This window comes from Pteropus vampyrus, unplaced genomic scaffold (genome assembly GCF_000151845.1).
Source record: "Pteropus vampyrus isolate Shadow unplaced genomic scaffold, Pvam_2.0 Scaffold217, whole genome shotgun sequence".
In the NCBI taxonomy this organism is placed as follows: domain Eukaryota; kingdom Metazoa; phylum Chordata; class Mammalia; order Chiroptera; family Pteropodidae; genus Pteropus; species Pteropus vampyrus.
Genome location: NW_011888998.1, coordinates 1,987,703 through 2,004,376, shown reverse-complemented (window position 1 = coordinate 2,004,376; position 16,674 = coordinate 1,987,703). Strand labels below are relative to the sequence as shown.

The 16,674-nt window shown below is 52.5% G+C and overlaps 1 protein-coding gene and 1 long non-coding RNA gene across 13 annotated transcripts in view; one reads left to right on the top strand and one right to left on the bottom strand.

Moving 5' to 3' along the window:
- PLEKHA6 (pleckstrin homology domain containing A6) overlaps nt 1-16,674 on the bottom strand; it is a 139,640-nt gene that overhangs the window by 13,851 nt on the left and 109,115 nt on the right. For 5 of the 12 annotated variants that reach the window (XM_023538291.1, XM_023538294.1, XM_023538299.1 and 2 more), the window contains 8 exons: nt 14,481-14,683; nt 12,511-13,062; nt 10,846-11,341; nt 10,278-10,364; nt 4,178-4,246; nt 2,865-2,945; nt 2,439-2,588; nt 1,524-1,619 (listed from right to left, as the gene is read on the bottom strand). In XM_023538291.1, the coding sequence (XP_023394059.1) occupies nt 1,524-1,619; nt 2,439-2,588; nt 2,865-2,945; nt 4,178-4,246; nt 10,278-10,364; nt 10,846-11,341; nt 12,511-13,062; nt 14,481-14,683 (1,734 nt within the window). The remainder of the gene's footprint in view (nt 1-1,523; nt 1,620-2,438; nt 2,589-2,864; nt 2,946-4,177; nt 4,247-10,277; nt 10,365-10,845; nt 11,342-12,510; nt 13,063-14,480; nt 14,684-16,674) is intronic. The other 7 variants (XM_023538292.1, XM_023538293.1, XM_023538295.1 and 4 more) reach the window with 7 other exon arrangements.
- Nucleotides 3,165-4,915, top strand: LOC111747284. Its single transcript, XR_002783483.1, has 3 exons — nt 3,165-3,289; nt 3,901-3,968; nt 4,206-4,915. It is a non-coding gene; the product is annotated as an uncharacterized LOC111747284 (long non-coding RNA).

Here is a 16,674-nt window from a genome sequence, read left to right as displayed (position 1 = left end):
CATCCCTCCAGTACACACACATCCCTTCAGCACACACATATCTCCTCCAGCGCGCGCACGCACACACACACACACACACACACACACACACACACACACACACACACTCCCCTCTAGCACACACATATATATACACACACATCCCTCTAGTGCACACACACACATATCCCTCCAACCCATGCATGCACGCACGCACGCACATGCATACACACACACTACTCTAGCACATTCATCTTTTTCACAGGCAGCCTCTGTCTCTTCAGCATCTATAATACAGAGGTCTGAATTGCCAGAGAAGAGGGCTCTGTCATCACAGTAAAGAGTCCCTTTAGGGAGAGAGAGTGAGGGCCTGCCCCTCGGAGACCCCCAGGGGAGACCAGGGTGGTCTTGGAGCAAAGGCCTCTATGGTGGACATTTTATGGTAGCCTATTTTCCAGCATCTAGTTTCCTGTTTTTCTTCATATCCAAACAGCCCTTTTGTAACACCCGCACCCAACGTATGCCTAAATACTCATGAACTATATTCAGTTACAGCGTCCACTCTTTGAAAAACAATAGCTACCACTTATTTAGCACCCTTCCCCTGTACCCAGCACTGCGCTAAGTGCTTTGCATATACTAACCCATTTTGGCTGTACAACTCTATGAGGCAAGGGCAGCAGCTGTCCCCACTTCAGAGACGGAGGGACTCGTGCCTGACCATCTGTTAGTAAGTCGTGTAACCACCATCTGAATCTGGGTCTGTTTGTTCCCAGAGCTGGTGCTCTTGACCACGACACTACTGTACCTCCTAAAAAAACATGCATGTTGAAAGCGAGGCTTGCCCACAGGACTTGGTGGCATTTGGGTGCTCTGGGCCAGGAGGGCCTTCACCTCACCCTACCTAACCAGCTGCAAGGCTGGGGTGGTAAGTTTTGTTATCCAGAGGGAAATAAGAAAATATGGGAAACCAGGGTTTTAACTGCATCAAAGAGATAGGGATTGCGAAGCCAGGTAGAGAAGAGGCAGAGCCTGGGTAGAGAAAAGACAGAGGGAAGAAAAGAACAAGCTGCCCCAAGGTCAACGTATCCAGACACCTGCCTCCAGGTGCGGTGTTTCTCACCAGCCCTAGAAAGGAAAGCCTCTTCCTATCCTAAAATTTCCAAGCGGATCGCTGCCGAACTGCCTACTCTTCTGACATCATGAGAGAGACTCATATTTCTCTTATGTTTATATTTATGGGTTTGCTAAATCCTTTCAGTCATAAAACGCCTGACGCCTAACCTAAGTTCCCAGGCTTCTGCTTGACTCCATCCCCTATGATTTGATGGAAGTGAAGAATCCCATATTATCTTCAGCCTGAAATTTAGAGTCTGCTTTAAGTGGCCCTGAACCTTGTCTTTTGTCTTAGAACCAACTCCTCGTCTTAAGTCTCTGAAATTTCTAAAGCAAGAAATGAAGCCACTTTGGTCGCTTTTGAACAAAAAGGAAAAGGGAAGACTCAAAGCACATGCCAACCTCGGCCTGCCCAGGGCCCTCTTCACCTGAATGTCCAGATTGAGCTGCTCCCAGAGGTCATCGTGCAGAGCAGAGACCTCTGACTCCAGGTTCTCATACTCCACGGTGCTGCTCGTCAGGGCCTGTCGGGGAGGGTTTACTGAGAGAGCTGCCATCTCATCACCTAGATTCCTCCTCACCCTGCCACACGGCCTGGGGCCATGGAGCCTAAGGTCTGGCAGGTCTGGGAAGAGGACCAGCAGGCCAGGAGGAGAGTGCCCAGGGCTGCGACATTCTGGGGACAGCCACACACTAGTCTTATAAGAGATGCCACAGCCCATCCTTCTGCAAACCAAATTAAAGAGAAAACAGCATCTTCTCCAGACATGTGGATAAGCCAGAGCAGGTGACATTCCTCCCTCAGCCTCCTGCTCGGGGCGATTGAAAGTGGAGGACAGAAGGAAAGGAGCCGGGGGGAAGGTGTTTGCTCTCTAGAGCTTAGAGCCTGACCTCCTTTCGGGGCCACATTTTCCTGGGGCTTTTGCTGCGGTCCCTCGAGCTATTACTAAGGCACTCGGTACTGTAATGTCTGCCCTGTGCCCACCAGGAAATGACCAGGACAGCGGCATTACTGCCAACATCCTGGGTCTCCAGGGCAGAGGACAGAGGTGGGCAGCAAAGGTATTAGAACAGCTGAGGAAATAAGTGACCCGACTTCATGCTGTCTTGAACAAACCCTGGTGCGTGTATAGTTGGTGGGAAATTCGCCAGTGTTCTTGGTGGACGCTATGGCCCGAGCAGGCTGGCATACTGGCTGCCTATTCCCAAGTGTTAAAGTCTTCGTTTATGCCCCTTCCAGAGGAGCATCCTGCTCTGGCCCTCCAAGGAGAATGGGGAATAGGAGAGCACCACCTGGTGGGGCGGCTCTCCCCCGGATGCAGACCCGTGTGCAGGCAGGTTACCGTGGTCGCCTGAGACAGCTCCACTCGGATGTTGATGAGCTGGTTCTGCAGCGACTCCTTCTTGTGCAGCAGCTTCTCGGGGTAGGCGGGATGGCTTCCAAACATCTCCAGTTCCTGGTGGGTCCCCATCAAGGCACTTTCCAGGCTCTCCTGAAGAAAGGCAGCAGGGCAGCTATGAGCAGCCCCGAGATCTCCTCTCTGGGACTATTAGCAGCACAGGCCTGAGCCCCAGAGGTTCAACCAGGTAGCTTGTCCTCAGTCTGCCTAAGCTTCTCCAGGAGAGCTTCGGCAGGTCTGATTCAGGGCAGGCAGAAGTTCAGGGAAGGCAGAGCACTGTCAGTTTGGTCGGGGTGGAGATAGCAGCCCACGCCTTGTGCACACCAGCCCCCGACGTGCCCCCGCCCAAGGCCACCCTTTGGCTCTCACCTTCTCAGCTCGGAGCTGCTGCACCAGCCGGTCCTGCTCCCTCACCACCTTGTTCTGCTCACACAATTTGCCCAGCAGCTTCTGGGGTCCCAAGGGAGTAGGGGGGGGCATGGAGGGAGAGAGAAGGGGGTGAAGGACACAGTTTGATGGGAACCTGAGACTTGGGCGGGCAGGGCCTAGCCTCTGGATACCGCCTCCATTCCCCTGCTGAGGAACCCTGGCTCTTCACCTTGACCTTGGAGACTCCTGGAAACAGGAAGATGGTCTTTACCTTCCTGTACCCCCTGGGAGGGGAGGTATGTTTATTCTCTGAGGAAGTGAGTCAGCTTGAGGGAAGCATGGGCTGAGAGCCAAACAGTAAGTCCTGTCCTCCTACAGCTTCCAAGTCGTGAGGGTTGAAGACAGAATATGGCCTGGCCTCCCAGGTGGGTATGGACTCGGGGGGTAGGCAGGATGTCAGAACAAAAGTCTCAGAAAATCAGTGAGCAATGTAAACTGGGTTCTCCAGTCTCACAGGACCTGTTCTCCCTTCCTCCCTCCAGGGTCTCAGGATGCTAACACCAGAGTCCCTCAGAGGTCTGGTCCTTGCTTGTATGGAGCGTCCCCCAGGCCAGTGGTGAAGGGGAGGAGGCAGCTCAGGCCAAACTTTTCTGGAAAGATTTATGCTTTCCTGTGTGCACACCTTTATTCGTGCCATTCCTAAAATACCCCGTGGCTCCTTCCCACTGAGCCAGATCTTACCCGCTGGGCCTTTTAGTTCAAGGCCAGCTCACATGCTACCTGTTTCGTCCCTGACCCACCAGCCCACATGGTCTCACTGCTCCTCACTCCTACAGAACCTGTTACTGGGGCCATTCAGTATATGAATCATATGCTGCCACCTACTGCCCCCGGCCATCTGCCACTATCCTGAAGCTCCGTAAGGGCGGGAATACGGTCATGTTCTTTCCAGTTAGCTAGGGACTACGCCGTGCTGGGCACAAAGTGGACTGACCGACCGACCTTTTAACAAAGTCTGTGTTCCTGTGACAAGCAGATCCCAGTGCTGCAGACAAGAGGGGACTAGACCTCAGTGGGGAAACACAGCCAGCGTGGGAGGCAGGGGTGAGTACGTGGGAAGAATGAGAAAAGGGGAATGAGGAGGCACAGGAGGGATGCTGTCTTTGCAGCGAGTGAGGACACGAATCCAGCGTATGAAGAGCCATAAGAAGGAGAGAGAGGGATGGAAGAGAAGCCTTGAGGAGGAACTTGGAGATGAAGACAACGGCGGGAGGGGCCGGAGTGGACAGAGGGAGCGGGAGAGCTGCTCTTACATCTGTAGCTTGCTCGTTTAACTTGTAGGTGTGCAGGCTGTCCCGGAACACTTCTGGGTATGGAGGGACCTGCAGGAACATGAGGCCGGTTACTGCAGCCGACGACAGAAGGCCACGTGGGGGCAGGAAAGCTGACAACTCTTGCTCTATTTTTGCCAGAGACCACGGTGCATCACTCCCGATAGCTTCTGTTCCAGGGCCCTGAGCTGAGCTAATTCTTTGTCCCCTGGGTGGGAAGACTGGGATGGCCCAATCTAGGCTCCATCCTAACTGTCCTAGGCTGATTCTGGAGATAGAGATGCTGCGCACGCAGCTTATGCCATGTACCTCTTCTTCCCTAAGCTCTAGGATCTACTGCCGAGAAGGACTCCAGGAATGTGTAGCTCCCGGGTGGCTTGTTGGTAACAACCACGAGAACAACAGTTCAATCTTGGCTGATTTTGAAGATAAGACAGAGGAGAATGGAATGAGCATCGGAAATATTTAAGAACTGTTGCCCTAGTGAATTAATACCAGTCACAGGGCTTGTGCCTAAACCAGGACTGGTATGAATTCAGAAGTGTCTCTGGGTCCAGCACATGCTCCGTGCCCTGGATGACGCATCTGGTAACCACAGCACACCCTACATACTTTTGACATTGGATAGTTTCGTATCATACCCCCATGCCCTTAACCCCAATAATGTTTGTGAAGAAGATACCAAATATAAAATAGAAGTCCTAGACATTAAAAAGCAGATTTGTGATCCTTGGCAGGCATGAGATGTCGGTGCTAGCTATTTTGATGGTTTGGGAAATGGGCCTTGGGTTCATCCATGAACATGGAAAATGAAGGCAACACAGTGGAATTAAAGGAGGGAGAGCAGGCTGAGCCTGGCAGATGAGTGAGTTGGGCAGAACAAGCCCCATCCCAAACAGGTTGACTCGACCATGCACAAGCAGCTGAATGATGTTGACAGGGACCATGCTGCCAGGCAGAGGTCTTACTTGCATGAAGAGGTGGGCCCTGGGAGAGGAGCTCTCCACCATGCGATTCACCATACTGATGAGAGTCTCACTCTCACTCATCTGCAGCAGAGGAAGGAATGAACGATTCAAACTCAGACCCACAAAGAGACATCTCCCCCACACCCGCCTGCGTTGGCTTTCCAGGAAACAGGAAAGGGCAGCTCCCCTTGAGGATTCCAGCACTCTTTATCTGGCCTTACCCATTGCTCATCCTTTGTGAACTCCATCTCAGGACCAGCACTGAAAGGCCACGGAAGGGAGCTAGGAGGCCACTGTGCCCTTGCTCCCAGCTCTGAAGAGGGCCCAACCCAGTGACACTTCCCCAGGGTGCCTGAGTGTTGTGGATCTCATCTACATTGGCCAAGGTCATCATTTCCTTGCCCCAGCTCTCATTTCTCACACTGCTTTGGTCAAAGACCACATAGGCAATTGCAAAGGCCAATCTTCCAAAATTTGAACTAAATGAAACAGCTGAGAAAGAACACTTGGGACCTGCCCTGGGGAGAGAGAACTGTGCCTTCTCAAACACATAGGCACAGGTCTCTCTCCCCAGCCCCTGCCCACCTCTTGGCTCTAGAGTAGAAAGGATTGCTAAACACGGTTTCCAGAGCTGGGCTGGTAGCATCCATGCCGATCTTGGATGATGCTAGGGAGCAAATAAGGAGGCCAAAACAAGCAAGCCATGTTAAAGGGACATCAGATATCGAAACACTGCTCTCCCAACACATTGTCTTATGTTTCAAGAATCATTAGAAACATGGAAGGGAAAGGCTATTTGCCAAATGAAAAAGAAAGAAAGAGAGAAAGGTGAGGGAGGGAAGGAAGGCAGAAGGGAGGTAGAGGGGGAGGAAGGAAGGGAGGACAAGCCAATTAAATCAACCAGAAATGCCATCATTTCACCCACTGGGTTCCAGTGTGACAGCATCAAAAAGTGAATATATTAGGGCGTGTCCTTGGCTATGTCCCTTTAACTCAATTCATCTGCAGGCGTAGGCAGCAGAAGACAGGAGAAAGTTTGCAGGAAAAGCTTTTTGGAGAGGAGAAGTGAATAAGGTAAAGAATAAGGCCACCATGGGGAAGATATTTGGGGTCACAGTTCAGGGATCCCCCACCTTTTTTTGCCCTTGTCTTCCCGATCTTCCTACGTGTATTTTCCCCATACCCTGTTGAGAAGGCAGCCCAAATGCAGCCTTATACCTGTGTGCTATGGACAGGGTCAGGGCACCCATCTGCCCCCATTTGCGGGGTCTACAGCATTTTAAAAGGTTTTCCTAGGATCTGATTTTTCTACCTCTTTAGTCCAATTGAATGGACATAAATGTCATTTAAAAGGCTTCCTAAAGAGCAGTTGTAATATGAGGTTTAAGCTTTGTGAAACAGTTAAAAATCAATAGGACATCAACCACATTTTTTGTAAGGATCTGAACTCAAATTGATCCCTATCTTCCTGGAGTGTGTGTATGTGTGTTTCTTGTATATGGGGTATGCATGTTTGTGTATATGTACCTCTGCTGCCTGTGTGTCATGCTTGTATCCTGTATGTGATGTGTGTGTGTGTGTGTGTGTGTGTGTGTGGTGAATGTCTGTGTGTGGAAGACAAGGCAGATCTACCAACACATCAGGCTTTGCGAAGGCAAGGGAGGCCCAGGCTCTTCCTGGACATCCACTGATCTCATTCCTTTCCCAGCAAGGGATCTAAAGCAATCAGAAGGGAAGCAGGAATATGCTTACCCTGGTCTGCACCCACCCATGCTGTGGCTTTGGGGATCTTTCAGCCCATGTGGGTCTTGCCTTTAGAAGGATTCTTACATGCCATCTTCTCTCTCTAAAATGTTAGAATTTGTGAGAAAGCACCTAGCCCGGTGTCATATACATAGTAAAGGTGCTCAGATAACATTTTGAGTTTTAGATGAAAAAGATCAATAAAATAATAATAGCAGCAACTACCTCTCATCGCTAATGTCTGACAAAGTGCTCTCAGACACATTCTTAGGTGATTCTTCCAGTAACTCTGTGAGGTAGAAAGAGCAGATTCTACAATATCCATGTTATGGTTAAGAAAACCAAAGCCAGAGAGACTGACATGTTCAAGGTTTAAAAAAAAATCCTTGTAAATGGCAGAGCTGGAACTAGACTGCAGTGTCTGACTCTGAGTTCTGGACTTTAATTGCCTTTTAAGAACACCTAGGATATCTATGTTTGTCTAGGAGGAGGTCCTCCGAAAGGTTATTTCTGAAGTTCCCAGGCTAAGGGCCCAGCAGCTCTGGGATGTAGAAGCCCCAGAAAAAGGCACTGCTATCCGCACTGAACAGCTGGACGGCCAGGCAGGGGTGCCGGGAAAGGGAGGAAGGGCTGCCGGGGGCGCTGAGCCCCGCTCCTCACCACTCCCCTCACCGCGGCCCCTGCTCCAGCAGGGCGATCGGCGCTCCCAGGCCTGCTCTGGGTTGGCACCCTGGACTGGGCACCACATAGACTGGATACCACAAGCTGCTTCTGACTTAAATACAGAAATCAGTGCTTCCCAGGGCCGAAGGTCTTCTACAAGGATGAGCTGACCAAGACATCGAGGCCTGGTGAGATGCTGGTCATGTAGCTGTGACCAGAACCACCAAAAGTCCCAGCTATGTCCTCTGATTTCAGGTTTATGGTTCTTTCTACAACTTTTGAGAGCACAAAACCATCCTGATGAGGTTCGACCCCAGCTTCTTCATATGTTAGATATTTCCTCAGCTGCAAACTGGGTCGAAAGCTCAGAATCATATTCTGAGCTCTGCTATGTGCTAGCTATACACCCTTGGTGTGTGTGTGTGTGTATGTATGTATGTATGTATGTATGTATGTATGTATGTATATATATATATATATATATATATATATATATATATATATATATATTTTTTTTTACCTCTCTGTGCTTTAGTTTCACCAGTTATAAGACGAGGATAATAACAGTACCCATTTTGCAGGTTGTTATAAAGATTAAATGAGTTCGAATCTGTAAAGTGCTTAGAATAATCCAGAGCACGGAAGAAGCACCCAATCATCGTAGCTGCTGCCATTATTATTATTACTGTCATTATTATTTCCCCCACCCCCCCAGGCTGCCTCTGCAGGACAGTGTGTGCATGGTGAAGTCTCCCACTATTTGTAGCACAGATCTGAACATAAAACTATTTGCTTAGATAAATGTCCAGCATGTTGACCTCCAGCCTGTTTACCCCAGAGAATGTTGCAGCCGCCTTAGCCTTACGGGGCAAAGCAGCCAATGGTTAGAGCCCTGGAGCCAGGAGCCCAGGCAGCCAATCACTCCCACTCCGGGGACCTCATTGCCTCAGGATGTTCATCTGTAAAACTAGGATGAAAACTCCCTCAAATTTTCCTTTCCTGAAAATTCATCATACTGAATTTTCAGGAAAACATGAGCTGTGTATACAGAAGAACTTCATGGAGGAACTGACAAATACACTAAATCGATATAATTTTTAAGTCATCCTAGGACAGGTCTATAGTCCTCAGTTTACAAATTATGGAGTTTAAAAACAACCTGTGGAATGTGGTAGGATAGTTTCTCAGATTCAGGCTGAACCGAATCCTAGCATTTGGGCTGAAGCACGAGCTCCCTCTCATCTCCGCTACTCTCTCTGGCAAAGATGCAAATTCCCGCCTGTCTCCTGGGGGCAGCTCCAACTGGGCTGACCGAATAGGAGGTGGCATTAATTATTCATGTGGTCATTTATTATTCTCCTTTCCCCAAGAAACTCTCAGCTGCCCTGAAGAGCTTTGAAGAGAAGGGATGTGAAGGCACGAACCAAAATATAAGCCACTTTGTTGTGTCCTGGTTGTGCCAACAAAGGTTGTCAAATGGATGGAAGATGAGGAGGCAGGAAGGAGGGGGAGACGTGACAGGAGCAGGAGGAGCGGGGGCACCAGCTCTGCCTACCTGCTGATCCAAATACTCTAGGTTTCTTTGCAACTGCAGGTCTAAAAGTTCATCCTACCCGGAGCCCGAGGCCCAACAGCAACACAAACAAACAGGAACAAAACAGAAACACAACAAAAGAAAACGATAAAAAGAAAGCAAAGCAGTTCAGAGTTAGCTGGGCCACCGCGGAGGCCGCCCTGCCCTTGAGTTCTGGGGGGGAGTGAGGCTGTGGGCAGGCGCCGACGCCATCTGCTGGGCACTCCCGGACCAGTGACAGGAGGGACACACTTGGGCCCCGACTCCGTGGCTCCTAGGTCCGCCTGGTCCCCCCTGGGTGAGGGGAGCACCACTGAAGCGATCTAGTCAGCACTTCTAGCAGCCGTTTCTGAGTGTTCTGGGGAAATCTGTTGCTTCTGGATGGGCGCATTTACCGTGAGTCAAGACCATAAAGTTTGGACACTGGTGGACGAGAATGAGAGGGGGTGGGAGGAGCAGCCCTCCCTGCCCCCCAAGGCCTCCTCTGCCCTGGCCTCCTGGTGCTGCACAGGGAGAGGGGACAGTGATAGGCCTTCTGAAAGGAGATTCTGCCTGTGGGTTCCAATGGTCCTCCCAGCCCCTCAAGCAGAGCATCTGCATCTCGTTCTCCAGGTAGAGACAGAAATTCTCAGGAGAACGAATTCCAGAAAGAGACACAGTAGAGGGGGGAGAAGAAAGGAGGAGGAGACACAATATCGAAAAGCTTTTCTTCCCCAGTCCCCAGAGCGGCATTCCAGGCAAGGATAAATGGGAAGCGAATACCCTCGGCTGGGAAAAGGCTAGAGTCATGCCTGTTTTGGGGAGCTCTAGCCTGACTGTTTCTAGCCACAGTCTGAGCCCCTGTCTAAGTCCCTCAGCATGATGGAGAGGAGGCTTGTTCAAAGGTCAAGAGGATCAGAATCTTACATGCTTCTAGATCTGTCCCTGCTCATTTGCCCTGTATCACAAATGAGAAGGGTTGTAACTGGCACCACCAAACTCTGTATTGAGTTAGAGACCTGGCCAGCAGGGAGGAGGTATCCAGAGGCTGCTAAGGACCAGGCGTTGAGCAGAGAGCCTCCCTGCGTCCACCCTGGTTTGGCCCGCCCTGGGAAGAGAGGTCATGGGGGCAGCAGAGGGGAAGGAGAGGACGTACCATCTTATCGTGGACCGTGGGGGGTGGTGGGTAGTTGTAGGGGAACAGTCCTGCAGGGACTGGCCGCCTGTCTCCCAGGTAATCATACTGGAAGAGAAAGGGGATTGGAGAGGTAAGGGGGTCCGGTTGGGACACAGACTTCCCCACCAGCTGAAGTTTAAGGTTAGGGATGTTTGTATCCTGTTCCAGAGCAAATTCCAAATTAAAATGGACAGCATTTATCCAGTGCAATATTCTTGCAATGATCTGTCCAGGTCCTCAAGATCTGAAAACACAGAGAACCCTCTCCACCCTGTTATATAGAATTAGGGATCCTGGTACGGTCTGGGGACAGGTACAGAAAGCAATGTTCCTATTCAGGGGGCAAAGCAAGTCCTCCAGGGCAGCTCTCCCGGGGCTAAGAGCACAGGGCCCGTGGCTCCCTGGGCAGCATCGCTGCTGCCGCCGACACGCAGCCCCCGGTCCCCGGGTCCCAGACGCCCCTGTATCTCGTCGTCTTCTCAGCAGATGTTCTCAAGCTTTTGAGGTACCTCAGGGGTGAGGAAGGAGGGCAAGGCTGGCGGCTCACCTTGGGAGAGCTGATGGATCGCCTCATCACATACGCAGCGGGGTCAGCATAGATGTCCTCACTGCGAGGCGGCAGCCGCTCAAAACGGGCACTGGGGGAGCGGACGGGGGAGTAAATGCGTGCGTGGCTGTAGGTGCCCTGGCTGGGCGAGCGGGGCACGGAGTGGGACCGGGGCTGCAAGGACAGGCGGCGCAGGGAGCTGGACGTGGCATCCAGCTCATCATAATAGACTGGCTGCCGGGAGGGGCTGGGGATCCAGACGGTGCCATCCTGCCGCCCATAGCCGGCAGGCTCCTTCCACCCGCCCCCATTGCGGAAGGCGTGGCGCTTGTCCTCCAGGGCCCAGGGTGGGCTGATCCGGTCATAGGCAGGCATGGAGCAGATGCTATCTGGCCGCACCCCCGGTGGGTAGTACTGGTAATCGTCAGGGTACTGAGAGGCGTAGGGGCCATAATACTCAGGCGCCCTGCGGGACACAGGGTAGAACCTAGAGGGACTGAGAGAAAGGACAATGTAAGGAAGCGGACAGAATGGGCACGTCCCCACCCGTCCGCCCACAACCCAGCCCCACCTCCGCATCCTCCAGCCTGGAGTGGGATTTGACCAGGTGAGTGGTGCCTCAGGTTGGCCTTGTGAGCGCACAGAGTGCCAGGTTTGTTTCAAAGGGGCAGAGAAGACCCTGTCCTCAGAGCTCCTCCCTCAATCAGCTCCTTGAAGCCCAAAATTCCATTATTCAGAGCTTCCATCTTTGTCTCTTTTAAATGGAATACCCCTGGGGAGAAACTTTAAGCCTTATTAGCCATCTTTATCTCAATGTGAACCAACTTATCAGATCCTGTCTAGAGAGGCAGCAAACAGAAGAGCTCCAGTGTGCCAGGCACCTGGAGGAGAGGGATGGAGGAGGGTCAAAGGGCAGCTTCCCTGATTTTATGAGACTCGCGCCAGGACAGGCATTCTCCCGAGGGCAAGCCAGAGGCCCCAGATGCCAGACCTCCAGCTGCGAGCAGCCCTCCTGAGGCTGTCACCTCCAGTCCCCCAGCTGCCCAGACCCCAGGGAGGGCGCCCCTCCTGCCCTGATGATCACGTCTGACAAACATCTTTAAATCTTTGAAAGTCAGTCACTAGGTAAAGGAGTAAATTGGTCCAGAGGGAAAAAGTAGGATCAACGAGGAGCAACATTTTGTTACTTTTCTCTATTTAAAACTGTCTATAAACATTGGCTTCCAAACATTAGAGCTGTTCAAAAAACAGAGCGAGTTGGCTCAGTGGTTGGTGAGTGTCCTGTTGGTAGACACACTGGAACAGAGGATGTTGTAAGAGGTTGGAAGCTGGAGTGGACAGATGTCTGACTGGAACAACTTTAAGGCCCCTCCCGATGACTGTCTGGCTTTCTCCTGGGCTACCCAGCCTCCTTGTGGAGAGGCCTTAGGTGCTTTTTCCCTTCCTTTGAAGGAAATAGACAGAGAGAGCAAAATCAGGGGCAAAAGAGGGAGCCGCAGAACAGGAACGATCGGGGCCAGCTGGGAATCCTGGAGTTTTCTTGGTTTCCCGACTCAGCCAGGCTCCGCGGTTTCCAGCAGGGGATGCCGCTCACTTTGTGACCCCAGCCCTAGCCTATAGCCAGGACAGCACCCCGGCTCCACCCCTGCCCCACCCAGGCCTCACCTCCGAAGGTCTTCAGGTGGGGGCACGCCCCGGCGCAGGTTCACCCACTGCTGAAGCTGGTTCATGGAGCTCTTGCGCTGGGCGATCTTGTCGGGGTTGGCGTGTGGGGGCAAGCTCCGCCGGTGTCCTCCACTCTCTGAGTCCTGAGGCGGGAAAGCCGTGCTCCCTGGCCGGCTTGGGGAGCTATACTGCCAGCCGTTGGGCTGGGTGGGCCGCTCCCCACCCCCTGGAACCCTTGGGCCATCCGGGTAAGGGCTGCCCGGCTCTGAGGCTGGTTCCAGTCCAGCTTGGATGCCATTGGCTTTCACCAGAGGCTCGCTCTGGACGTCGGGCCTCTCGGGCCTCCTCTCTGCCTTCTCACAGCCTCGGCCATCACCCTCCCCTCGAGTCTTGGCCTCTGGCTCAGGCTTGGGGAGGCTGTTGTGGGGTGGCTGGTGGTGGTGTTTGCTGGGCGGAATGTTCTCTGAATCTGGCTTCTCGTGGCTGCAGGGTGCCAAGGGAGATGTTGTAAGTGACTCCAGCCCAGCATGGGGTTGGGTTGGGGGTGGTAGACTGGGAAGGAGAAAAGGAATAGAGAAGGATGGGCGGGAAGATAGCGATGGGAACAGAATTCAGTGAATTACAATTCTCTTTCCCCATCATCATAAAGAGTCATCCGATCCTGCCTATGTGCGACGTGCTCATTCTGCCCTCCAGGACTTCTCCCATGGGCCGCTCTCCACGCCCTTCTGCTGACCTGCCTGGAGCCCAGGCTTTGAGCTATGGCCAAAACCAATCTCACCCCGCCTCGGTCTCCTTTGTGGTCTCCTCTGATCCAGTCCCCCCAAAGGGTATTCACCATACTGAAGTTTCACAACACCAGCCCCCCTTGATGTCCCAGCTCTCTCTCCCGTAGAAAGTTCCTTAACTTCCATAAGGCTTGGGCTCCTTGATTCAATGGGGATAACAATGCCTGCCTTCAGAGGGCTGCTGTGGGATCAAACATGGCCGGCACCAGGGCAGAAGCTGTTGCCTCAAACTTCGCAGGCATAGAAACATGCTAGTTCCCTTCTCAAAAACAAGCTTTTCCCAGCAGTGACTTTTTGTTAGGATATGAGCTCCACGAGGCAGGAGAATGTCAGAATTTTCCTCCCTTGTTTTCTTAGCACCTGATGTAGTTCCTTACATACTTCTATTTGTAGGAAATATTTATGAAATGAATGCATGAACTTCTGGAGGCACGCCCCTTCGTCGAAGCAAAGATGAAATCTCCTGACAATGTTCTCCCTATATTTCCCCAATTCGGCACATTCGAGCATCCTTGTTGAGATGTTGCTCGTAAACGTTTCTTAGATATGTGACTAGACTTGGAGTCTATGCTGTCACACTTCCTTCTAGATCCCTGTTAACACTGAACTTGACTCAACACCGGCTGGAAGTAGAGACAGGCGCTGAGACTGCAGACGAGGAAGCGGCTGCGTACTGAGTGTTCACAATGTGCCGAGCATTTTACCTACCGCTTAGACCTCACAATAACCCATACAGTAGGATTATAATTACTGTCTTTGAGGAAAGGAAACTCGGGTTCCCAGGGGTTAGTGACTTACACTAGGGTCGCGCTGTGGGCAAGTGGCCAGGTTGGGATTCGTATCTGAGTCCACCTTCCTCCAAAAGCTGTGTGCTTAACGTGCACAGCCAAGAAAAAATAAGCAAATAACCCTGGTCTTTGGCTCCTGGCCCAACGGAACCTGGCTTTTCTCTTGGCCTCCGCCCGCTCACGGAGAGGGTGAGGAGGCAGTCAGGGGAAGGAACCACCAGCTCTGAAGTCACTCAGCCAGGCGCCCCGCTGGGATGCAAGGAGATGGTTCACATGTTCTCAGAGGTTCAGGCCAGCACACTGGGCTCAGCAATGGCATAAAGTGAGGCGCTTCCTCTCTCCTTCTCTGTTCTCTAGCTCTCCCCACGCCCAGTCCCAGGACCTTGGCACTCACTTGTGACGCACAGCTTGGGGCACAGACTTCTGGGCTGGGGGGATCTGAACTCGAGCAGCCTCCCCCATGGCCTGGATCCAGGCCTCCTGCTCCTCGGGGCTCTCGGCACTGAAGAAATAGGTGCGGACCCCGGCGTGCTCAGCCTGTGGGGAGAGGCAGTGCGTGGAACTGGCTCCGGCCTCGTCCACCCAGCACACAGTCACCTGTAGAGAAAAGAGTGGGTGGTCAGAAAGGCTGTTCCCTTGGCCTGCAGTTCTTTTTCCCACAAGGAGCTCAGGAGCAATGTGAGGAGGGTGGCCCACAGCCATCCCAGGTGTCTGCCATGGCTAGCTCTCTGGACACCACTAGGCAGCCCAGGTAAGCTTACCTGCCCCACCTGAGGTGATTCTAAGCAGGAGGGACAATTACCACACCCAGTCTCCCATCAAATTGCATCTTTGACTCGAAGGGCAATTACCCGATGTCTGGGAGAGATGCCCCCTAGCACACGCCAATCTCTTGGCCTCTGGGAAGCTAGCACTGTCTCTTTCGTGCAGAAGGACAGCCAGGCCTCTCTCTCCATGGGCATGCAGGGGGCATGCACAGACAATCAGAGCACGCTACCTAGTTGGCGGCCGAGAGCAGGTGCGGCAGGCGGGAACCCAGAAGAGAGTTCCTGTCCAGAGGAGGGGTCCTCACGCGGTCAGAAGGAGGAGAAGCAGAGAACAGGTCAACCAAACACCAGAGGGAGAGACAGAAGATGACGTGGCAGGAATGTTAAGGTACAGACAGAAGTGGGAGCTATTCAGATTATCCCTTTCCGCTCGGTGTCACCATTGGGACGACAGTATCCAGCAATGCCCAGTTCAGCCCACCAGAAGAGGGAGCTTGCACCAAGGGAATTTTGGCTGGTGGTGGAGAGAAGTCAGGGCATCCTAGCGCTAACCCTAGCTCAGTTCCTGACCAGCTCCGGCCTTAATTGATTCAACTATTGAATGGGGAGGAGTCTACCTGGTGAAACTCAAGGTTCTTAGGCCACAAAGAAAAGATATTCCAGAGCTAGATTCCTTTTGGGACCTCTGCATGCTCCCCAGGTGAGACTTTCAATCTCCCAGGAAAAGCAAGTAGCCTTGTTTTCTCCACTCAGCATGAGAGATCCAAAAGTTACTGAGTCTCAGACGGAAACCTCATTTTGGCCTCTGATCCCTGGGTGCCAAATCCTGGGTCTCTGGGTTTGGAAGGAGAGGAGACAGGGCTCCTCTGACCACGCTCCAGAGCTCTCCCAAGCAGCAATGTGAAATCCGACACCCTCCGAATGCTTTCCCGGCTGAACCTTCCCTCCACTGCAGCCCTTTCCTCTGCACAGGGTTTATTTTCCACAGGAACCCTTACCCAGTGTGGGTGTACACTCCTTCTTTAGGGACAGAGATGGGCCCCCTTCCTCTGGATCTGCCAGTCCCTACCCTCCAGCAAGGGAGCCCAGCATGTCAGCAGAGGTAGGGAGGTGCTGAGGAAAAGTGGTGGAGTTGTGAAGAGGCCCAGGCAAGTCACAACCTCTGGGGTGAACACAGGGTTATCACAGAGGAGAGAGACACAGCGGGGACTCATGGGCGTGTCCTGTGGCTGGTAGAAGTGGGCAGCAAATGAGTTAATTTAATGAGCCTTCTGTGAGTGCAAAGCTCTGCTCTGGGCACCGGTCACAAGAAAAGTAAAGACATGCTCTTTGCACTTGAAGGGCTCACAGTCAAGCTGGTGGACACAACATGCCAACGTGCCCTTGGGGAAACGGGAGGGAGAAAAGGCCTGGGAACAACTGCTGGCTAAAGGGCAAAAAGGGGAAGGCAGAGGGCTGGGGGCGGGGGGCAGGACAGAGCAAATGATGGGGAGTGGGAGGGGACACCAGCTTGGAACCAGAGAATTGAGGGGGGTGCCCCAGTGGGGTAAAGTTCACCTCGCCGTGGGGCTGGGATAGGAAGAGGTTAAGGCAGGCATTCAGCGGTAGGCTAGGCAGGAACAGTCGTGGCTCATTATCAGCCATCCAAGAGTTTCACTTGGTAGCGTAGCAGGACAAACTTCCCATCTGTCTTAGTTCCCCTCCCTTCCCTAGGGAAGGGCCGCTGATCAGCCACAACTGGAACCCTTTGTGACCACTGAGCACAGCCCTCTGAGTTGGGTTTAAAGAGGCAGTAAACTCCTTAGGGGGTAGGGAAGGAGA